The 25,001-nt window shown below is 38.0% G+C and overlaps 1 protein-coding gene across 1 annotated transcript in view; it reads right to left on the bottom strand.

Annotated features, from left to right (window-relative positions):
- The window catches only part of WDR41 (WD repeat domain 41), a 29,269-nt gene extending 11,740 nt beyond the window's left edge, over positions 1-17,529 (bottom strand). Inside the window, exons 1-10 of the mRNA XM_058823266.1 lie at positions 17,449-17,529; positions 13,382-13,497; positions 10,391-10,439; positions 8,617-8,748; positions 8,159-8,221; positions 7,588-7,699; positions 6,184-6,246; positions 4,330-4,440; positions 2,937-3,121; positions 4-125 (exon numbers count right to left, since the gene is read on the bottom strand). Coding sequence (XP_058679249.1) covers positions 4-125; positions 2,937-3,121; positions 4,330-4,440; positions 6,184-6,246; positions 7,588-7,699; positions 8,159-8,221; positions 8,617-8,748; positions 10,391-10,439; positions 13,382-13,497; positions 17,449-17,499 — 1,004 coding nt within the window. The 5' untranslated portion in view covers positions 17,500-17,529. The remainder of the gene's footprint in view (positions 1-3; positions 126-2,936; positions 3,122-4,329; positions 4,441-6,183; positions 6,247-7,587; positions 7,700-8,158; positions 8,222-8,616; positions 8,749-10,390; positions 10,440-13,381; positions 13,498-17,448) is intronic.
- Positions 17,530-25,001: the final 7,472 nt, after the last annotated feature.

Below are 25,001 nucleotides of genomic sequence, written 5' to 3' on the forward strand. Positions count from 1 at the left end.
TACCTGTTTGGAAGCTTCTCAATGTGCAGCACAGAGGAGTCATGAGCAGTTCTCTGGCAGGCAATCACACGCTTCATTTGAAGATTATATACGTATATGCCTTTCCCAACAGCAGCAAACACACACTGGAAAGAAAATTCAATAGAACAACTTACAGAAATAGATACCAAAGGATCACATTGCATATAATGGATTTCCAATGATACTATGACCTAGCTTGTTTCAATCCTCATGTTATTGCTTTATCCCAAACATATGAAATTGGCAAGTTATAAAAAGAGATGGATTTTTTAAAAGCAAACGTGGGATATAATCCTATATTCTAAGCAGTAATTTTATGTCTGTATTTTTATCCTGTTCTTCAGAGTCTAAGCAGAAACTAAGGATACCAACCAATCAATACACTTCTGTAATTAAATGCTCATGTTCTTACAGTAAAATAATGTCCGATGTTTTGAAAAGCCTTTGTTTTATCAAGAAAAACTACTATTATTCTTAACTAAAGACAGAGATGGATAAAGAGACCTTGCTCAAGAATTGAGCTCTACTGAATTCAGAAAAGGAACTCTCTCATAGCAAAGTATTATGCAATACTGCATTTTGCATTCAATGCTCTTCTTCAAAAGATTGCAGGCATTCCACCTCATAATCATCATGACCCTAAGACACCAGAAACAGTTTACAGATCTTTGGACCTGGACCACTTCATGTCTTTTGATGAACTTACAGAGGACAAGTGTACAATCCTGTGCATGTACACATGATTAGTATTCAGTACCAGAAGTGTGCAAAAGGTTTCCATTCAGTATATATTTGCAGTTTTGAACATGCCTTGTTTAGATGACAGTGTTTAGGAACATTTCCCTGAACAGCCAGTTTCCATTTACACAACCCAAACATTAATATCTGATATACAATTCACACTGCACGTCTGTCAACATTTTGTACAACTTGTAGCCTAGGGTCTTTTGACTAAAATTTCCTGTATACATTCATCAATGTTTTAACATTGTTCAAAACTCTTTGTTCAGGTTTTTATTCTTTTTTTTTCCCTTATGTCTATCTGTTGTGGGAGCACTGAAGCTTAACAGATTTCTGATACCACCAATAGGAAATCAAGACAAAAAACAAAACACTAAGCCCATTATCTTAGCTTTCATAAGGTTCAAATTCAATGGCTTTCCACATAACTCTTCCAACCTGAGCCATACAATCTTACAGCTTTGCAAAAGATGCTCTTCATGGAGCACTCTTCTTTATTCACAAGCCCTGGCAAAATCCTGGTCATCTCAAAATCCAAGAAAATAAAACATATGAAGCATGAATTGTACAGTTCTATTAATAGGCAAGCTAAATACACATACCAGAACAGCAGATGTACTCCTTAGCACTGTTCCCTAGCTTTGAAAACTTTTACCATCCCATTTTTTTCTGAATCATGTTTTGCCTACAAGCCCAGTGTCAAACTAGACAAGTGTATCTTCTCCAACTACCTAACTACCAAGTCTGGAAGACAGAGAAAACATATATTTTACACCATTTTTTAATATGAAAAGCAGTGGTCTGCTTTGAAATACCACATAACAAAATAATATCTTAGACAAATACATTTCTGCACCACACTTTAGGCTCCTTGAGGAGCTTTACAATGCAGACAGCACTACCTTAAAAGCACCTTCTATTTTGGTATGTAATACTAGAACAACCTTTTCTTCCCATCATTCAAAACTCTCACAATTAAAAAAAAAAAATCACACCTATTTATTTATTTAGTTCAGTCTCATGAATGGAAGACAGGAGCCCCAGATTCCACATTGAATGTTTTGAAAACTTCTGTCCTTCCTCAAATTCTTTCCTACTCCCTTAAAACACATCATACGTAGCTTTCAAGCATGGAATCAAAGTGTTCTGAAGCTAAATTAGAGGACTTATCCTAAATAAAATTCATTTGTGGCTTATTGTAGAAATAAGCATTGACAACAAAACCACTGTATATCCCACCTTTAAGGGCAGCCACATCTTTTTAGCCCCCCAACTTCCCACAGTATTTCTCACTCCAGTGTTTTAGGAAAGTTCTATTCAGAAAGAGGCAAATGCATCAGGTGACTGTTTGGTCCTTACCCTCTTTTCAGGCTTTTCCACAGCTTTTATGTTTTACAGCTTATATATCTGAATCCATTTCCATGAATCTCTTTCTTAATCATTCTCAATAACGGACCTACATGCCCCAAACAAAATCCCAGTGTAACTCAACAATGAAAGATCTTTTATTTTGCCACATTTAATTTTGTGAAATGTTGGTAACATTTCACAAAATTAAATATCAACCTGAGTATTTTTAGTGTTTGCTGCATGATAACTGAGTTCTAACTGAGTATTCTGACCAAGAATTTATCACTAAAGCATGACTATAGTAGACAGGATCTTGGAAACATTTGAGTATATAATTCTGGATAGTCCCCCTGAACAGAAAGAGCAATACTGATTTACTAGGAAGCATAAACATATGCCTACTCTTAAATAGTACCCCACAGTATTCTCACAGTAACCTCAGCTGTAACTGCTCAAACAGGTGCATTACTGGGAAAACATTATTTCCAGGATCTGGAATATAAAAGATGATGCCATCAAAACACACACCCATTTTTACTTTTCTCTAGTGGTATTTTAAACAAGTAATAAATCTTTATTAGTCAAAAAGAAATGCTGCTGTGACAGTCCATTATGTTCGTTTCCTTACCATCAACATATTAAACTCTTCATATAGGTGAACAGCAAATATTTTATATAAAAACTACTGACCATATAAAATAGCTGTGCACATTTAAAAGAAGCCACTCATATCATAACAAGGAAACTGAAAATACAAACCACTCAATCTTCTGTGGTAAGATCATCCTAGCTTACTTAAAGTAATTTACTCTGAAGCTTTTTACCTCCTCAGCAGATGTTAAGTGTTGAACTGAAGTTTCATGTGGGCTTTGGGATAACTTTATTTCTGGTTGTACATCTGGATGGACAGAGGAGTCCCAGAAGTTGCACTCAGATGCCAGCTTTGTCCAGTCAAGCGCATCCCAAACTATTAACTCACCTATATGAGAACCTGTCACAAAAGTCAAATCTGAAGGGAAAAAAAACACACGTAGAAATCACATTATATGAAAAAAAAATTATAAAAAGCTACAACCCTAGAAAGACAGCCCATTTATGTAAAAAACTATGTACAATGTGCAGTGCATAACTGACTGGACAAAAACCTCTCTCTTTGAGTAAATACTCATCTAATTACCTGACATAGCTCAGACAAGTGCTCATGTAAAATTAGAATCAGGAAGAAGAACATTCACTGGCCACAGTGCACAGCACAGTGTTGCAAAGGCAAGGAATGCCACCAGAAGTGTGTACAAATATTTGAACTTCATTTCTACATACAAAGCCCTTCTATTCCTTGGGGAAGCATCCCCCAACATCCCCCAGACACAACAAAGTACATCTTTGCCCTAAATAGAAATACTGATCACAAATTAAATGAATGAGTTAATGGCAATATTGAAGTAGCTGCTCATGACTTCGTTTATCACACATGGAAAGGAACTTCTACAACAATATTTAATGCAGGTAGCATCTTGTCTTTTTAAGTCAAACAATGTTCTCCTTTCATAATCAAACAGAAGAAAATAATGGCAACAGTTAAGCTCAGAAACATGTACCATAGAACCCAAGTTTTCTTTTTTCCAGCCTATTGTTACCTCAGTAATACCGCCTCTTTGTGCCAGCCAGGCAGACACAGCTACAGCCAAGGATAAATAAACACTCTCTATCCCACCAGCAATACCTTCAGCAGAGCAGACAGAATTTCAGGTATTAGTTCAGTATCACCCTAATGAGCAGCACAGATCTTATCAGCTTCCAGACCCTCTCTATAAAGGCTCTTCATGCAGGCCCACATCTGCATACTCAGAATCTCCAGTTACCTTAGGACTACAGCTGCAAGGGACGTGGCAATGCATATCCCATTTTAAGAATAAGAAGGAACAAGACCAAAAAAGTAGCATTTTTAACTTTCTCAATAGAAAGACCAAGAGTTCCATCTCCATCAATGACATTGAGTCTTCTACATTACAACTCACCTGGTTTCATTTCGTTGTTAATCCATAAACAAAGAAATTGTATTTTGTCACATCACAACCTTTGCAGCTACACAAAAAGGTACATCCACTAGTTACTAAGTTTCACTCCAGTTAAAACTTTGGTTCAAATAAAAACTCCATGGGTGAAATATCCCACTGGTAACTAACAAACCCAGTAATATTAGAAAATTATTCTTACCATTAACACTGACTAATGATGAAATGTTATCCTGATGGTCAACAAGGCGCTTTACTTCAAGGATACTCCAACCTTCAGACCCATTGTTAGAAGCACTCAGCCTAAAAATTACTTCAAAGATAGAAAATAAGTTTTTTCATTTGGAATAAGATGGAGCTAGGTCTAAATAAAACAACATTTTCAGAGACACAAATTAAACATTGTGAGACCATATAAAAGCCACTTATAATCAAAAAACAGGAAGCACTTACTTCAGTGTTACCATTAAGGCTTCAGCAAATACAGGATAAACACTTCAGCCTAGTAACTCTGATATTCAGACAACTGGTCAACACCAGAACTGAAAAGTATCAGACATCTTTATGGATAAGTTACTAAAAGTGAAATATGTTTTCTTGAGGACTCATCTATGTGAAACATTAATATTCAAAAACAATGAATTTAATATCCTCTAATAAAGCAACCAATATTGTCAGAAATTAAGACTTTATTTTAATCAGTCTTGGAATTTCTTTTCTATCTCAAGGGTACTATAAAAGCTACTCATTATAGCCTTGGATAGTTAGAGATCATCAATACCTCATACTTCAGATCCCAGGATAAGGAAGCTCTAGAGAATGTGAGTATCTGACAACTCAGGTAAGCAACTCCAGACCTTCTCCAGAAGAACAAATGTCAATTGCCATAATCAGATCTGGACAGGTGGCACTAACACTGAGGGAGCTGACAGAAGAGCTCACCAAGCCGATCTCTGTCATTTATCAGTCCTTGTATACCAGGAAGGTCCCAGTCAAATAGAGGTTGGCTAATGTGATGCCCATCTACACGAGTGGTTGTAGGAGGACTGAGGCAACCACAGGCCTGCCAGCCTAATGCCAGTGCCAGGTAAAGTGATGAAACAAATTATCTTGAGTGTAATCACACAGCACATACAGGACAACCAGGGAATCAGGCCCAGACAGCATGGGTTTAATAAAGGCAGGTCCTGCTTGACCAACATGAGTCAGTGGGTGCCAAGGTGGCCAAGAAGGCCAGTGGCATCCTGGCCTGCATCAGCAACAGTGTGGCCAGCAGGACCAGAGCAGCAACTGTGCCCTTGTACTCCACACTGGTGAGGCCAGAACAGCCACTTGAGGCGACACCTCAAGTTCTGTGCTCAGTTCTGGGTCCCTCATGACAAGAAAGATATTGAGGTGCTGAAGTGTGTCCAAAGAACACCAACAGAGTTGGTGAAGGGTCTGGAGGACAAGTCTTAAGAGACAAGAGCTTGGGTTGTTTAGCATGGAGTAAAAGGAGACCTTATCATTTCCTAAAACTACCTGAGAGGAGGTCATGCCAAGGTGGGCATTGGCCTCTTCCCACAGGCCACAAGTCACAGGAGAAAAGGAAGTGGCCTCAAGCTGTTCAAGGGGAGGTTCAGGTTGGACATCGGGAAGAATCCACTGAAAGGGTAATTAGACATTGGAATGGGTTGTCTAGGGATGTGGAGCAGTCAGCATCCCTGAAGGTGTTCAAGAAATCACTGGATATGGTAGTGAGTTCTATGGTAGTTGACATGGTGGTGACTGGTCAAACCTTAGACTCAATGATCTTGGAGGTCTTTCCCAATCTTAATGATTCTATAATTCTAAATACAGAAACATTTTGTTTTGTATGTCATGCATATTTCCAAAAATTCTTGATTAAGATTAGAATAGTCTTCTCTTTGTCAATGGTCAAAGAAAAAACGTGGCTGACTACACCCTAATACCATTTACTTTTCTTATACAATTGCAGCAGAGTGCTCTTCAAAAATGTCTTTGATAAGCAGGTCTTATGGAGGAGCATGAACACTGGAAAATGCAAGATACTCACTTAGCTCTTTGCCAACTGCTGCTGCAACACAATTTTTGGGCAATTCAACCAAAGCACTGATGCCTTTGAAAAAAGGGGGAAAAGAATATTTATTGACCACAAGAAAGCACAACAAACTGCTAATTCTTTATTAATCTACTTTCCACTTATCAAAACCAAAGTCTATTGACTTAAGTTAAATGGCATCAGAAATGAACAGTTTATCTCAAACAGAGGTAAGATCAGGAGTTTTGGTCTCAATCAAGCAGAATTCTGAACATCAAACTTGTGGTAAAGCTGAAATTAAATGATCTTTTTATTTTAAATACAATTAAGATATTTATGTTCTAATGCTGGACAGTATTAAAAACACCATGACAATTATTGTGGCCCTAAACACAGGCAGTACCAAAATCAGATACAGATACTGATACTACCTCAAGTATGCACAATTCTAAAATAACATGCAGAGCAAGAAAAAGAAGAATAAAGCATATGATAAAATGCCCAGCTTGCTATCATCTGTTTTCATCCTGCACAAAATTTCCCCACCCTTGGCCAAAGCACCATTAGAAGAAAATTCCCCAAGGAATAAGCAACCTCTTTCCCCACAAAGGAAGTCAGCGATTAGGACAGAAGAGAGGGCCCATGCCACACATTCCGTTGATTCCTTGTACCAAAGTTTCAATAGCACTCCATACTAAGCACCGCAGTCCAACTGGTATTTAGCATGATATTTCACATTGAACCAAAAGAAGTATTAATACCCTCAAGGATTTAGGAGGCTTCGCCTACCACTACTTTATTCTATGACAAAAATAAGGCCAATATCAGTTCCACCTTTGAATGTGATTCACAGCTTTGTAAGCATCTTGGTAAAGTACAGCAATAACATGAAAAATTTTCTCCACATGGACAGATAATATAGAAGTTTATTAACAGAAAAGCATGATTGACAGTGATTTCTGATTATTATATTCCTATCAAAACATGCATTTTCTACATCAAAAGTACTGATTCTTAACAATAAAAAAGTTATCTTTACTGCTCTGCTATTACAAATTTTCACTCTAGAAATATAATAAAACACACACTCAATCAGACAAAAAGTCAGTCAAAGGATCTGGTACAAGTTACAGCAAACACATAAATCAGCATCTGAGCTCTAGCCCTGTAGTCCAAGATAATGTACTGTACTAGTTACTGAGATCTGAGATATTCTAAAATTCACACAGTACAGAACATTAAAAGCGGTCTTAGTTCAGAAACGAGAATTAAATTTGACATTAAAAAAAATAAAGAGTGGCTCTAATACATAATGTTATCATTAGAATTAAAATGAATTTGCCAAGTTGGTTTTGCATCAGTATACAGATCAATTTTACTTGCACTTTAACAGCTATAATGAGTAATTTCCATTTTTACCTGCATCAGTAAGATGACTGGTCTTACACAAGAGATCTAATTTTTTGTTCCAAACACACAGATCACTCCCTCCAGACAACCATACATTCAGTCTTTGAAGAACTGTCAAACACTGCAGAACAAAAAACAGATATATGTCTCCTGCAAAAGTTCTTCAGGGAATTTTTCAGTGAAATGATCATGAGCTTTAGTTAGATAAATCTGTAAATACTATGAAATACAGTATCAAGGTCTCTGAGAAATACATATTTAATTACACACTAATATGTTAAATTTTTCATCAACAGTACAAAAACTTTAAATGTTGTAGGCTGCCTTTTCCAACACAGTAATAAAACCAAGTCACACCACTACCTTTGATCTACCTATTCTCAAAAAGAAAACTGAGGTATTAAGAGATCCAAAACCAAATTAAGAATTATGCCCACTTCTCAGCCATTATGCACCTATTCTTAAATAACACAATGCCATTCATTCTAACACACCTGCCCACATGACCCATGATCCAGACATGATAGCTTAATGTATAAAACAAAACAACAGACATTCATAGGGATTCATTCTTCAGTACCTTTACAGTAGAATGGAAACATGACACTTTTTGAACCTGTCTGCCACTAGTGCAGTCCCAAACCTGTCTTTATTCATTAAGGAAACTGAAAGGGTTCTATGTATCATAAATGAAAATGCTGTTTTGGTAACTAAATGACATATTAGGAGAGAGGTATGCAGAGACTCAGTCTCCCAAACCCTGACAGTCTTCTCAATATTCATCCTAAATTATATATTCATAAAGGCCAAATATTTATATTCACAAAAGGCCTGTTATGGATTCATTTTTTTGTGGCAAGGGATCTATCTACATGTGAACAATAACTAGTGAAACCCCTGTGTAATCCAATTACACCCAGTGGGTATAGGTAGCCTTAAAGTTTTGAGATGGGCTGTAGCCTGTGTCAGTGCTATCTTTAGAAGTAAAAGTCACAAAAGGTCCATAGAATTTTAAATTCCCTCCAGATCAAAGGATACAATAACAGTTCTATCAGCTGATGCTGTTATAATCAAATTAGTTTTTTCTTCAGCAACATCTGATGAAGAAAATGGTGCTATAGCTGTAATTTTGTGTGTGTGCCCATGAAGTTCATGAAGTTTTTCTCCAGTCTGAAAAATAAAAACATTGAAAACTAAGGTTAAAATAGGAAAATGCCTACAATAGCAGAAAATATAGGTATTAAATGACTTTTTAAAGCAAGAATTACTATGAGTTTAAAATTTCCCTTTCTAAAGAAATTTAAGGATTTTCTACTTACTACCTTCAGTACTGTTCAAGACCTTAAATGAAATAACACACTATGAGTAAGTTTAAAGAAGTAGTACATAACGGAAATTATTCTCTGAGTAAAAAAACTCTAAAAGCCCTTAAGAACACAATTAAAACTCATTTAATTTTAAGGCAAATATTGGCTAATCATCCTTCTTAATAAATCCTACACCAATTCAGATTTGTTGACAAACCCTTAATTGAAAATGTATTTTTTTTTAATTTTAACTATTGGAAAAACCTGACCTATATTTATGGCCAACCTCCTGCCAGATTTATTTACTATGCACATTGTCTATAGATTCAAGTGGGTGCTTTAGACAACTACAGCTACTTCTACTAACATTTTAGTTAAATGGAAAAACCCTACAAACAAACATGCAGAAATAAATTGGCATTTCAAGCATAAAGCTAAAATACAGGGTAATTTTAACTGCAAATTTCTTGAGAGACGTGGATTAATATTTTAAATTAAAAGTGCAAAGATTTGCTTTAACAAACACAATAGAAGTCCTACAGAAATAGAAAATGGAACTCGGTTCATAAAGCTGGATATCCAAATGAGTTTTATGTTTACAAGCTGCTCAGAACACTGGGCATATATATACACACACATGGGTTTTAATACTAAAATCCCTTTACTTTTACAAATTATACAATTATAGAATTATAAAAGGCTTTCAAAACCAGGAAAGCACTAGTGGAAACTGCTCAAAAGAAAAGTTTCAAGTCTCTCCTTCTGACCACTATAAATGTCACTGAAATTTTTCAGAAGATTTAAAAGAAAATTTACAGTCTAGAATTTTTTCTTCCTCAATTGAATGACTGATACACTGCAGACCCTTCATACTTCTTACTAAACAATGTAACTCATATACTAGACTTCCTTAACCTAGGTCTAATGTTCATCGGTTCTCTACAGTGTTGTCAATGATATGGAGAAACAGAGCAGTAGAGCAAAACAGCAGGTGTCACACTTACAGAGCACTATTTGTATGATAAAACTAATGTCTTATTAAGGTTTTCAAAAGTTGTAAGACCTTTATCACAGCAAGCAATTAAGGGCATGTTCATGCATGGTATGAAATGTTTAATTCCTACTGACTTTGGTACCTTTTAAATACAATTTTGTGATAGCTCCCCATTAATCAGTCATGCTAAAGAGGGATTACTAACAGAGTGACTGAAATGTATTTAAATCTTACATGTATATAAAAGTCCTGCCAAATTTGGGATCTTCCTACAAATTTGTTGAGTAACTAGTCAGCATTTCAGCATTTACAGCAAACACAGAACATACTTTCAAAGAGTCACTAAAGTCACAACTTCACACTTCTGCTTTTTAACAGAAAAACATTTTCAAACAGTAGCTCTGCAGCAATTCTTATTTATTCCGCTTTTTTTGCTCCTAGACATTTTCACCTCTTCTCTACTTCTACCCTGTCCAGAGCACACAAGCCACCCCTAAAAAAGACAGCTAACCTCAGCATTCCACAGAAATATGATTCCATCATCTCCTGCAGATGCAAACCTGGAAAAAAACAAACCAAACAAAGAACCATAACAAACTGAAAACTTCATTATAGCATAATGTAATGGAAAAACAGTCAATACTTACAGAACTAAAAATGTTTATAAGATATATCAGATTCAGTCTTTAAAGAATAACCATGCATTTTAAATCCTAATTACAGTTTCAAACTGAAATAGTATATTTATAAACATGCATTTGTAAATCCTAATTACAGTTTCTAAACTGAAATAGTGTATTTAAATAGGTGATTATCAACATATACCTAATATAAAAACAAGACTTAAGAATTCCAATAGTGTTATAAAATGTCTTCATGGGTCACCTCAGTCTTTTCCAGTCATGATCACCATCATCTATAACCTTATTTGTTTCCTGAAGGTGCAAAGAATGATCAAATGATAAAAAAAAAAAAAAATCTATTCTTAAAATGTGCTAGGGACTCTGTTTAATTTCTGTTTAATTTAATGTGTCAAAGGCTAGAGTATTACTTGCAATTTTATCTCAGTCCAGTTTTTGGAAGACTCTTGCTGAGGCTTAGCCTTCTTTAGTGATCTTCCAATCAATATGAGCCTTACTTCATGTTTAAAAAGTACAAGAGCAAAGAAGAAAAAACCCAAAAAAAACAACCAGCTTTCTGTTACATTCATAGAGGATTTATTTAGTATCTTCAAAAACCAATATGAGAAAATTTTCCACTCACTGGTTTTAGCTGAGCCACTGAGAAAACAAGAAAATCCTTCTGTAAAATTCTCACTAAGATGATATTATCTAAAGACCTGAAGCGTGAAACTTGGCTTACAATAGTTGACAAAAACCACACAATGGAATAGCCGCAGAAAATAAACAAAAACATTTCAGAAGCTTGAGTAACAATACTAGTCATACGGAAAAGAATCAAGTGAAAAATATTATCATGTGTTTAACAATACAGAAAATACCATATTCTTGATAAACAGAATTTAGAATTACTGCCAGTAACAACTGAAACAACTCTATGAAACTCCCCAAACTCTCAGAATACTAACCAGCTATACAATTCACTCATTATCCATATACTATTTCACAACCTATCTTAAACATCACCACTAAGGCTTTAGTTTTACAATGATTATCATTATTTTAGCTTTAGTAATTTACCTGCCACCAAATAACAAAGCCCAAAATGGAAAAAGACTTCTTTTTATAAGACTGCATGTGCAAGCTAAGAATACTGTGGTGTTTCTACAAAGATGAATTACACATACTCAGTTTACATTTGAGAAAAACATACTTTGATAAAGGGTTATTTTACTAAGCTGTCTGGGGAAATAAAAGACTGAAGAAACCATACAAGATTCTTCCATTTTTATATGAATCTTATGGTGGACTACTACACAGAAAAATAAATGTTATAAAAATGCATGTAACTTTCCTGACATATATATATATATATATATATATATATATCGATACAGATATATAATCTTTAAAATAAAAAGTGGCAAGCTAAAAATCCTCCATGGAGTCTTCTGTGAAATTTTATTTATGTATATATATAGATATATATAATATTAGAAAATAAGATTCTGTGGGCATTTCTGAACTGGAAGAGACCACTAGCAAGGTCTCTTCCAATCAATGCGCATGGGGAGGAAGAGGATCTTCAGACTCTTCCATCACAAAACACCTATAAGATATAAAACAAACTCTAGGCCATGTTAACTTCATGCAGTGTATTGATGACTATACTAGAATTTCCCTTCTGTTTGTCTAATCGGTAAAAGATATAAATTACTACATCTCCTTAACAGAACTAATCTTGCCTATTACTTATGTTCTTAGACACTAACATTTTCTATTTAATTCTCCACATCAGTCAAGAGTCCTACATTTTATGACTGAATACAGACTCTACAACCTTACTTTTAAAGCAGAAAATTATTCCCTCTCTCATAGAATTATGTTAAATTAAAGAACATGCAAGGTAAATTTAGATAAAACTAGAACAGAAACTAGTTTGTAATGTGCAACTATCATAATTCATTCTCTCAGTCACACTTCCTAAGTGACAAAGGTAAATACAATTATTTCATCTTCTTAACCAGTTTTCCAGCTTTTAGATAACTCTGTCCTCAGAAGACAGATAACTCAGTCTTCAGAAGTTACAGACAGAGATTGTTAGGAAATATACAGAAAGGTGCATATAGCTGAAACCTGAAGGAGAGAAACAAAGGAAGTATCAGTTTCAAAGAAGTATGCCAAGTTGAACCAGATCAAACTGGAAGAGACATGTAACGCAGAGGGCAGGCATACAGTGACTTTTGAAACTAAGCAGTCATTCTGAATAAAGCAGCTAAAACTTTAAATCTTGCAAAGCTAAAAAAATTGCATTAACCAAAGCTCAAGTGAGTTTAGCACTATAGCACCAAAAGAAGTGCAACAAAAGATCAGAAAGAAAGGAAAAGCAACACTCATTGTTGAAGATGTCACGTCCAATTCTCCAGCACATCTGCAGGAGTCTATTACACTCTTTCATAGAACCACAAGGTAAAACTACAGCTATCCTCAATTCAGAAACACAGGACACATGCAGCCTGTGAGAACAGCAGCAGACCGCATATTGTCCTTTAAGAATCTATGCATGTACAGAAGGCAGCACTCAGACCAGGAATAAACTGAAAAAGAACAGATGAATCAGCTAAAGGCAATTCTTACAACAAATGAAACTGTACTGAGAAATGTAACATAATGACCATTATTTTCTCATTAAAGTAAGACTTAAAAGAGAAGCCAAAAGATACAGTAACACAGCAAGAAAAGGGAGTATTCATCCCTTGATTTACCACCAGTTTTTCCAGCTCTCACCCCCAAAAGTAAAAACACAGGATTAAAATGTTACTACATTTTTACAAACACATTGCCAAGGACACTGTGAAACAACTTGAAATGGCATTTCATACCTGCAATCATCTATTTGCACTAGAAATCGTACTATATCTTGATGACCTTTCAACACAAGGAGCTCCGTGTAAGGATTCTGTATTTGTTCTTCACCAATTGTCTGTACAGAGGATTTCTAAAATTCATAAAAAAGGAAGTAAATTTATTTTGTACTAACATAATTATTTTCATCAGGTCTTTGTGATGGGTCTACATACAGACCCATGTGCAAAGTTTCTGAAATACCATTTTGCCTTAATGAAAATAATAATAAAATATAATTTCCTGTTATTTCATATAAATAATAGCTTTCTATAGACTGTATTTTAAATTACGATATAGCATTTTCTTCTCAACAAAAACATTTTGTACTGATTTAATTGCTGATACAGTGAGATGAAACCCAGCTGAATTATAAGCTGTCGTGTGAAGCCAGCTTCATGACTCAATTCACCATACATTCAGTTTTTCATTAAATTACACCTCTTACAAGATGGCTGTGAACCTCTCATATCTTTCATCTACTGTTCAATGTCAAAATCTTATATAAAGACAACATATTTAAAACAAACAAGAACAAATACTGTTTGGTTGCATAATATGTAAATCACCCACTGGTACTCTATTTACAAAATACCACAGCAAACTGCTTAAAAAATATAGAGAATGATTAATCATTTTATAGAACAGCATCTGCAATTACCCCCAACTAGACTATTAATTAAAAGAACAATCAATCACTTGGAGCAAGCTGATCACTAGGCAGGGGTCAATAAAATACTGCATACAGCTGCATTTTTAAGGCAGAATAGTTCTGCCAATTTCAATCGTCATTTTATTTCAAGACAACCTTTTTGTAATTAAGATCTTAAACATTCTGAAACAACTTGCCAGACTTTTTTTTAACCATCTAAACAGTGACAGCACTCTCTCCCTCCTAGATTTATTTTACACAACAGTCAACAACATACTATTTCCAAGACTGTCCTTTCTTTGAGAATTTCAACTGAATGTACATTGTAAAAACAGCAACTACAGAACACTGTGCAACATCCATCACATGACACGTAACACCACATGAAAGACAAACTTGTCATCCTCAGAAACTTGAACTTTTTCTTGCAGGATTAATAAATTATTTTCTATTACTTTGATATTGGTACTATGACATTATTCCTTGGGAATTAATAACGACATAGTTAATAAATATGGATGGAAATAAACCTGCTGTTATTTTCAAAGTGAAGAGTTCTTAATTTTAAATGAAGCCCTTGTGATTTTATATTGGTTTTATGCTACCTGATGCAATTCACGAAGCAACTGTTCCTCATTTTGTTCAATCACATGAGAACAGCAGTTCCCCTTTAAAATAATGCAAGTAGAATCTGCATGACTGTAATAACAAATTAAATAACTTGGAGTTCATCCATTATAAGCTAATCCAAACACTCCTTTTAAAAAGTTAGAGTTCTAAAAATCCTAGGGAAATCTCAGTATACCAATACTACAGTCAGAAAACAAGCATTTAGGAAACAATTTTAACACCATTCTGAAAAACTCAGAATTGGTATCATTAACATCCCAATTGTACAGTCTGATGTTGCTTCCTATTCAATACAAGATGCTGTTATTTCTTTTGAACACTATGTCTGATCTTAATTCTAACAATCCCTGTGAATACTGAAAATTACAGGGCTGACAAGGCACTTATATATGAGAACAAAATAACATCTTTTTCCCCAGAAATGTCATACAACAAGTTATGCTCTCTTCAGATCTTCATTAATATTTACCCAAGTGTTGGGTTACATGAATGTTCTTTCTCTGAAGAAATCTATTTTTTTGTACAAACTACTAACTGGACTCTCCTGTACCAACACCAAATTTCTGGAGGTAAAATCTGGACACTGATGTTAATGGACTCTATTCCCAACACGCATACTTTTATGCATGACCTGCAAGTAACATTACAGTAATCAGGAAAAAAAAATTCATGTCAACCTCAAAACTTCCCAAGATGTGAAGCATTTAAAAAGTAGGATTTTCAAAAGCTATTCATGAAAAACACAGATACGAGAGCACATAGGAATACTGATCTATGGATCATGGAGCATGACAGATCAGCTCCTATAGACCACGATGCTCCTGCACTGAAATGCTCCCACCACCAGAGCCACCATGACTGAGATAACACCATGGCTGGCCACCAACTGAAGAGATTCTGATTCCACAGTTAAAAAAAAAAAAATAAAGAAACAAGTAAGGAGAAATTTCCATCTCACAAACTTAGGACAGCTTTGCCAGAGGCTTCCTCTATTCACCCAGTGCAATGCCACTCTAACACACCTGCCTGAAGTCACAGCACAGGAAACAAGCACTGTAAGTCCACAGCCCACACACTGCTGTGGGCTTTCTTACCTATTGAAGAACTAATGGTGATGAAGATTATTAAATGAAACAATATTACACCATGCAGGGCGGGAAAAGTCTAGGGACTAACCCTCAGGAATACTCGTTCTTCAGATTTTCAGCTGAGAAGCAAAATTAGTACTATTGTTCCACAACTGTGTGAGAGTAAAACAATGAGAACAAAAGTCCTGAGGATTGGATTTAACCGAAGCATTAATGGCAGAATGGAAGAAGCGGGCCACACCTTGATTTGTGCTCATGCTTTATTAAATCACAGGATATAAACCAAAGCTGAAGTCAAACTTTGAGGGACACACAATAATGCGGTTTTCTAGCGCGTCTTAGAAAACTGCATCGTATTTCCTACCCTCCTTCTAAAAACAACTGCACACAAACCTGCAAATGTGACTGCATCCAATTGGCATTTTGACCAATGACAAAAGTCAGAGGTATTTCCACACATCATCATTCCAACCTGGTGCAGACCCAAATTAAGTACTGACCTTTAAAGTAAACCATAATATTGGCATAACTTGCTCATGAACAGCAGGTGAAGAATAATTATTTCCTCATACATGCCTAGATTACAAAAGCACTAAGTGCATGGAGCACAGCAATACTTTTAATTAACTCTTGTTAAATCCATGCTGAGAACTACAGCAGACTGAGAGACACGAAAATTCCAGAAATTTCTCCGTCTAATCCAGTAACATCACTCTTAATCTGAGCAGCAGCAAGTATGTCACTGTATAGTACACTCCGCAACAAGGCATATTTCATGGATGAGGTACTAAGAAGAAATGCTGGTAAGCTACTACAAACTACTGTGACACATAAATAACAACTTACTGCCTATAACTTACATTATCGATCTCAAGAGTCTTGAAAGCAGAACTTGCAAGAATTGCATGAAAGCTACACACCATAACTCCCGCAAAGCAGGAGCTTAGCTCGGTCGTTCTGCTGTTCACAGAATCAATTAGGTTTGAAAAGACGCCTGAGAACGAGCCCAGCCTATGATAAACACCACCTTGTCAATTAGACCACGGCACCAAGCGCCAAGTCCAGTCCTTAAACACTTCGAAGGATGGTGATTCCACTACCTCCCTGAGCACTCCATTCCAATATCCAATCACTCTTTCTGTGAAGAAATTGTTTCTGATGCTCAGCCTGAATCTCCCCTGGGGCGGTTTGAGACTGTGGCCTCATCCTGTCACTGGCTGCTTGGGACGAGACACCAACCCCCAGGGCTACTCCCTCTTTTCAGGTAGTTGGAGAGAGGGACAATATCTCTCCTGAGCCTCCCTGTTCCCAGGATAAGACCAACCGAGCTCCCTCAACTACTCCACACAGGACTTGTGGTCCAAACGCGGCACCATCTCTGTTCCCCTTCTCCCGACAGGTTCCAGCACCTCAATGTCCTCCTTGAACTCAAGTGCCCAGACGTAGACGAAGGCCTTGAGATTCGTCTCTGTGCTTTCCCAGCTCCCCTGTTTCTCTTCCAGGACACCCGTAATCCGTTCTACCAGTCCGACTGCCTCGCAGGCCGAGACCCGGCCCGGAGCACGGCGCATCCCGGGGCCAAGATCCACCCAGCGGGAACGGCCATGGCCCAGCGCATCCCGACCTCACGGCACCACCAGCCCCAAGCGCAGGGCTCCGCAGAGAGCCGTCTCACCTCGGCCAAGCCTTGCGGCTCCCGGCCGCCGCCGATCAGCCAGCGCAGCATGGAGAGCGGGCGCGGGGCCGGTGCGGGCCCTCCTGCGGCACCCGCGGGGCGGCACCTGACCGACAGGCTGCTCAATCGAGCTCCGCGCGGACACCCGCCCGCCGGCGGGCGGGGCCGGGCGCGGCCGGAGCAGTCGATGGCCGAGCGGGTGCGCCGTGAGGGTCGGGCCGGTGTTACTGCGCGGCCTCGTACGGCGGGCAAGTGAAATATTTACTGGCCTTTTACCTCGCTGTCTTCCGACTGTGAGAGAAGATTTATGCTATTACCTTTTGCCATATTACCATATTGCGTATTACCACATTACAGTTATTACAGTTATTGCCATTTTGTTGTGACGGTCGTCAGCTATTTCTTGAAGCGGAATGAGCACCAAAATATTTTCTGAGTAGCAGATTTCCCTTGGCTGGGGCTGTTTCCATCCTCCCTCGCTGGGGTATTTGATGCTTCTGACAGGATGAAGTGACAAACATGGGTGAACTCGCCTGATTCACTGTCCTGCTCCTCTGCTGCCCTTCATGGAGTCCCAGAGCGCCAGGATGGGTTGGGTTGGAAGGGACCAGAGTCAGCCACCGGTCCAAGCTCCCTGCTCAAGCAGTGTCATCCCAGAGCACACGGCACAGCACTGTGTCCAGCAGCTTTTGAGTATCCCCAGGGAGGGAGACTCCACACCCCGTCTGGGCAATCTGTTCCAGCGCTCAGTCACTGCACAATGAAGTTCTTCCTCATGTTCAGGTGGAACTTCCTGTGCATCAGTGTCTGCCCACTGCCTCTTGTTCTCCTGCTTGGCACCACTAGGAAGAGCTTGGATCCATCTCCTTCACACTCTTTAGACAGCTGTAGACCTTGATGAGGTGATGCATTAATCTTGGAAGCCTTTTGCGTTTTAGATGAATGTGCGGCAAGATCACAAAACCCCTTCCAAAAGGCCACACAAACCCCGTTCTTGAGCAGACACAAGAAACCATGGAGGTATACAGATATGTCCAACAGGCACTGCCCTGAGCATCTGAATATACAAAGGTCACTTGCCCTGGTGGCTTTTTGCCAACATTTCTTCACATAACTCCAGACAGTGCCTGAGATTTCCCATAGGGAAGGAGATTATGGTGCTTTTCTAAATCACAGAATTATTGAGTGGTTTGGGTTGGAAGGGACCTTGGGGTTCATCTTGTTCCAACTTCTCTACCATGGGCAGGACCATCTTCCAGCAGACCAGGTTGCTCAAATCCCCTTCCAGCCTGGCCTTGAACACTGCCAGGGTGGGGCACCCACAACTTCTCTGGGCAACCTGTGTTTTGGCAGCCTCACAGTAAAGAATTTCTTCCTAATACCCAATCTAAATCTACCCTCTTTCAATTCAAAGGCATTCCCCTCTGGTCCTGTCACTTCATGCCCTTATAAAAAGATCCTCTCCATGTTTCTTGCGGGCTCCCTTTAGGAACTAGAAGGCCACCAGAGGGTTGACTCAGAGCTTTCTCTTCTCCAGGCTCAACAATCTCAATATTTTCCGCCTTTCTTCACAGGACAGATGTTCCACCCCTCCTGAACATCTGCTATTGACCAGTCTTTGTGTATAAAGCATGGGATGCGAGGATGAAATGATACAGAAGTAACATAAGTTCGACAAATTTTTGTGGTTTGTAACCTGAGTTTTGCCATTTGTTAACTGCTGTGAACTTCTTGCAGCTTTGTAACCAGCTGAAGTTGTTAACAGTCATAAACCACTCTTAAGGCAGTTGTTTAGCAAACAAACTTTAGCAGACTTCTGCTTTTTCATTTCAGTTCAGTCATGCTGACTTCCATCTTAGAGATGCAGTTCCTGCAGGCTAAGGGCACAGCCAGTGAAATTACTTGGTGCATGTGGATACACCTGCCAGGGTTTCCATGGTAATCAGCAGTTTTGTCATCAGCAATCTGGTCCCTGGCAGTGTCCCTAAATAATTTGGTATATTCTCCAAACTGGCAAGTGTTGAGTCATTTTGTTACATTTTATTTATTGGAAGGAACAACTGCACAGCATGACACTATTTACAGTTTTATGATCTATATGATCGCTGAGGTGAACTGACCACAACCTCCTTCCACCATCCCCCTGTGCATCTGCAGGAGGAAGACAATTTTTGAGTAAAATTGAGCCCAGAAAGAAGGAAGACATGGAGAGAAGGTGTTGTAAAATGTTTTCCCTTACTTCTGATTATCCTATTTACTCTGATTTGATTGACGAGAAATTAAATTGAATTTTTCCCAAGTCGAGTCTGTTTGCCCTTGATGGTGTGTGGTGGCTGATGTCTCCACGTCCTTATCCTGACCCATGAGACTTTTGTTGTACTTTCTCTCCCCTGTCCAGCTGAGAAGGGGAGTGATAAAGCAGCTTGATGGGCACCTGGCATCCAGCCAGGGTCAACCCACTGCAGATGGACTTCAGGAGAGTGCTTTTTGTCTCTTTAATTAGAAATTACTTCAGAATTCTGCTTCTGAGCATCTTTTTATTCTTTCCTTAGACTAACAATGCTGTCTGCTTCCAGAATTTTTCTCCATTTTCTCTTTCTCTGCCTTTGTATGTTGTATAAATTTCTGTACAGTTATTTTCTGAATTCTTCTTGCAATCTTAAAAAAACAGTTTTGTTGTAATCATTTCAAGCTTTTGATGTATTGTACACTTCTAGGAAGAGGAAGCAACTTCTCAGTTTCCCAGTGTGGTTGGTACAGGTGCTGTGTTTGTTGTGGTGCCTAGGTAAAAAGTGCAGTTGATCACAGCATTGCATTTGCTAGGCCAAGATGCAGTGTTTTCTGCAATTTATGGCTTGTTGCTCTCAACCATTGGCAAAGGATTGTGCTCAGACTCTTAACTATGCAAAAATGATGGAGTGTTGGAGGATAACACTCACTGCAGGAAATGTGCAGCGCATGTTGTGATTACAAGAGCACACTTTCCACCAATATGACATTTCTTGTCCCCAGGCCTTAGTATCTCAATAGAGGAATACTTTTTCTTCCCACCTTCTAGTACAATGGCTTCCCTTTTTACTTGCTCCAGTGGCCTCTGCAGTACTGACTAGGCATAGAAAGTGTAACTAGGTTATCTCTTGCTCAATTAACTAACATTTCCAGTATGTCACATTTGTATATGTCTTTTTTGTATGACATATACATTTTTTGTATATGTCATATTATTTGTATATGTCACATTATTTGTATATGCTGAAGCCTATTACAGTTTCCTCAAGTTACACAGTTCAAATTTTTTCTGTAGATTTTATTCATTGAATAAAGTTCCTAGGAACAGGTGAACAATTTACAATCAGCCTTACTGTAAGAATTACTTGGAGGGATTTTTACAAAGGAAGTACTAGAAAACATTGTTTTAAAGGTGAGTTCTTTAAATCAGACCATATAGTTTTGAGATATAATTGTGATTCAGTTTCAAAAATCATGCCTAATCCACACAGTATGTTCTTTATGTCTAATAAATAGATCAGTTGAAAAGTGCATGCAAGGATTTCACACCCTGTCAAGATCAAATACAATCAAAGCACTTTACATATTAAAGCCAACAGATGCTATTTCAGTGGACAACATATGCTACAGTCCTCCACAACCAGTATATATGTCTTAAAAGTCCATGCTGCTGTTCCTTGTATTCAGTGGTGGTTAAATACACCCCCTCAGGAAACGGCTAACTTTGCAGTCCCAGCTCAGGTGAGTGATACAGAAGTTCAGAGATCTGTTATTCTTACAGTGAAATTATCCATTTCAATTCTGCACTCCCTGTTGGAAGTGCAGCGTGGCCCTGGATGATGGGGGATAACACAGATTAGCATCATTTACATTCTTCTGGTACTTAAGGCCATGCTGTCTAACCAGTTCACTTTGTGACTGAAGGGGATTAAAAGTGCTGAGAAAAAATGGACCTTGTGGCTCCTGCCAGTTCAAGGGCACTGTTTCAGATAGTCAGTGTGCCACCAAAGCACCCTCATGGCATTCCTTGCAGGATTCAGTCCATTTTGTCACATGACCACCCATCTTCCAACTAATCACCAGCATTTAGAGGTTTAGGAGAAGGGTAGGAGATCAACCAGCAATACCACCTGAACACATTGAGTTCCTCCTCTTGGCTGAATCCCAGTTGCACAAGACCTGGCCTAGGGACATTAGATTGATTTAGGTGAGCCTGAATCTAAACTCCAGGAACTTATGAGGGAATGGAATTTCAGCCACGGGTGGTAATTAACTTGACCCCATTTATCCTAAGGGGATCTCTGCAGCTCCAGCGATGGTGTTATGTCTGAGAGAAATTTTGTACCTTGACAAAAGATTCAACTGCTTCCATCATGAAATTCTGGAGCTGCTCACAGGCCAAATAAATATATGGGTTCAGATTCGTAGATTAAAATAAATAGTTTTGTATTTTTCTAGATTTTTGTGGCTGCAAGAAATGCTTTGTCACCCCTTCTAGTCAATAGCTTCAGCTACTCTTGAAGCTACAGCAGAAATTCACATGTTGCCCAGTTATATGGGATCACCCTTGTATGGTGCCTTTTGTCTCCATTGATCAAATGGCCCATGATGGGTCAATAACCCTAACACAAGTAACCCAGCCCCTAAATATAGGCATCCTTCACAGTCCACAGGGACACTCAAGTTCCCAGATCCTTGACCCTAGAGCAGCTCACTAGATGGAAGGAGGAATCAACAGCTACCTGAGTGCTTCAGAGTCTTAGGACTGTGATGGAGCTCATCATACAAGCCAAGTTGTGTAGTGCTCCTATCCACCCCTTCATGGAGAATTTCAGCAGACTGGAGAGAATCGAGGAAGGCTGCTCCTGGCCAAGGGAAAACTAAATGGTGACTTGATTAAATTATTAAGAAAATCTCCTATCTCCCCTTGACCTTAGATTTAACATTTCAATGTGTGAAATACGTATTTATTTCTCCTGTCTGGCGAGGTTGAGAAAAGTTCACCAAAAGTGCAGATGAATACTAGTAGTGTGGGAATGCTATCCTAGCTACATAGTAACAACCTTCATTTGTGTTAAGTTGTAATTTCTGACAAAGATCCTTATCAGCTCCCATTTTCACCATTCTGGCCCAATCCATGAAAATAAAGTCAAGGAAAGTCATATTTTTAACACTATTTTAACAGATTAAAGTTATTGTCTGTTTATTTCTGTTTTTAGTACTTTCATGTTGCAGTTATCTGTGCCTGAACAATCCCTTTTCTGCCTCCACAAACTGTGGCCTCCATCTGATGCAATCTAGTCTTTTATATGTGTTGTCAATAAATAAACTTATTTTTCTGTTTCTTGTGTTTGGTTTACATTTATCTGTGAAAAATAGATTACCTCATACAGTGCATAATGCTGTGTTTCTCTTCACAAAGCAAATTGGTTTGCCTCTTCAGTGCCTATTTCTTGTATTATGCTCTTGCTGAAGGTCTAAGGAAGCGAGTTCCAGAAAATGGAATAACACCTGCATGAATTCCTCAAAGTCTGAGTGTACTTTGTGAAGAAAATGGAGTGAACAATTTTTTTATCTCACAGTACAAATTACATGCTGCTCTGGTCTAAAGTGGAGTGTGATGGCAATATAAGCCCCCAGGTGGCATTCTAACCTTGTTTTTCTAAATCATTTGTTTTCATAAAGAGTGCATCTGATTCTTTTGTTTAAAAAGAAATTTTCTTCACCCTCATGGTAGATTTGAACAAAAAAATTAAAGCCATAAGCTGATCCTTTTTTTGTTGTTTTTTGAGGTTTCCAATTTGTACATGTTTTGTAGATTCAAATGCAGTAGCTTCAAACCCAGCTTGAAATCTGATTTGATGGAATGATGTAAATTATACTATATTCCAGATACTAAGGTCCGTAACATGATGATGTCCTGCAACAGCTATTCAATAAAAGATACCATTTGAATTTTGAAAATCACAATTGCAGTAAAACACTTTGCAACAAATTTATGAGAAAATCATAAATCCAATTGTGACTAATACCTTACAACACATGGATGTTAACTGATGCTGAGTTACAATGAAATCCAGGCAGAATTCAATATTATGACTGCATGAACCCAGTGTGATTCTGGTTGGATTTCTATTTCTTTCCAGGAGTACCAGATAGGCCTTTGCAAAGAGCACAGCTTGTACCTTGTACCTTAGGCACCCTGTTTCTGTACCAAGGGTGCTGATGGTTCATCTTGAGGTCCCTCATTCACCACAGGCAGGATGGCTCCCACAGAGATTTATTTCAACTACCTCACACAGCTCCCCAGCTGAGTTGCTCCCTGCTGAAGCATTTCTTTCCCCACCAGGTTCTCAGTTCAAAGCTGGGTCAAGTGTCGCTTTCACAGTATTTATTCCCTTTCAACTCTCTCACACCCAGATCTTACTCTGCTAGTGAATACTTATGTGCTTTCTTCCATACTATCTGGTACATGTGGAGGAGTGCCCACAAAAAAAACTTCACAATCACCCCTAAAATCCTTTCTTCCAACCTTTCTCTGCAACAAACCCTACAACTTCCTTAGAAACCACTGGGCTGATGTGCTGCAAAATGTCCTTACAGCTCTGACCAACACTGTCACCTAGTCATATGCACCGTGGGCTGCCCCACCTGCAACTCTTTGCAACCTCTGCTGATATTTGGATTGCAACCTCTTTGAAAGGCAGACCGGTTTAGCTTGTATTTGTGCAACACTTGGACAAAAGGAATCTTTGTCCCTCTTTAGGATTCCAGTGGGATATGGAGCATAAACACACAGTAATCATATTTAATAAAGCAAATGGAGCTAATTTAAATTACTGCTTAAAATATATCAGTATGTATTAGGTCATAAATAAAAATTGACCTACATGCTGCTCTGAATATCTTTCAGAGTGGGAGGAGTCACTAAGTCAGAGTATCATCAATCACAGTTCCTAAAGCAGAAAAACCCAAATTGCTGCTGCACTGTAAGACTCTAAGTAGCCAGAAGGCACAGACGGAATGTTTGAAATTCAAACTTCATCTGTCTTGATTGTGTTGCAGCCCTAAATCTCTCAACAATCCTTCTGAAAAGTCATTCCTGTATATTTTTCACTATAAGGACCAAGCCTTAATTTATAGCAAACTCTTGCAGGTGGTGGTATCTCTGGGCTTTGGACTGGACAAATGTAAAACTTCTTGAGTTTAAATGGATTTTGAAACAAAGTCATGTATGTTTGTTCACAAAGGTTTATGAGTTAGCCTTTGGGCTGTCTTGTACTATGCACATTATACTTATATATATGTAAGTACATATATACTTATATATTTCTTATATATATACTTATATATTTCTGTTTAGTTATTTTCCCATTTGTCAAACACATTTTTTCATTCTTAGTTTTCTAGTGACATTTAGTTATTAATATGTTTAAGTATTATGGATAAACATAAAATTTTAACCCCCTGTCCCCTTTAAAGTAAGTCTGAAATTTATCACAGGGTATTCTCTTCTTCCCTAGTTCAGAAAATGCTTGAGAGAA

Source organism: Ammospiza caudacuta, chromosome Z, assembly GCF_027887145.1.
Source record: "Ammospiza caudacuta isolate bAmmCau1 chromosome Z, bAmmCau1.pri, whole genome shotgun sequence".
NCBI classification, from domain to species: Eukaryota; Metazoa; Chordata; class Aves; order Passeriformes; family Passerellidae; genus Ammospiza; species Ammospiza caudacuta.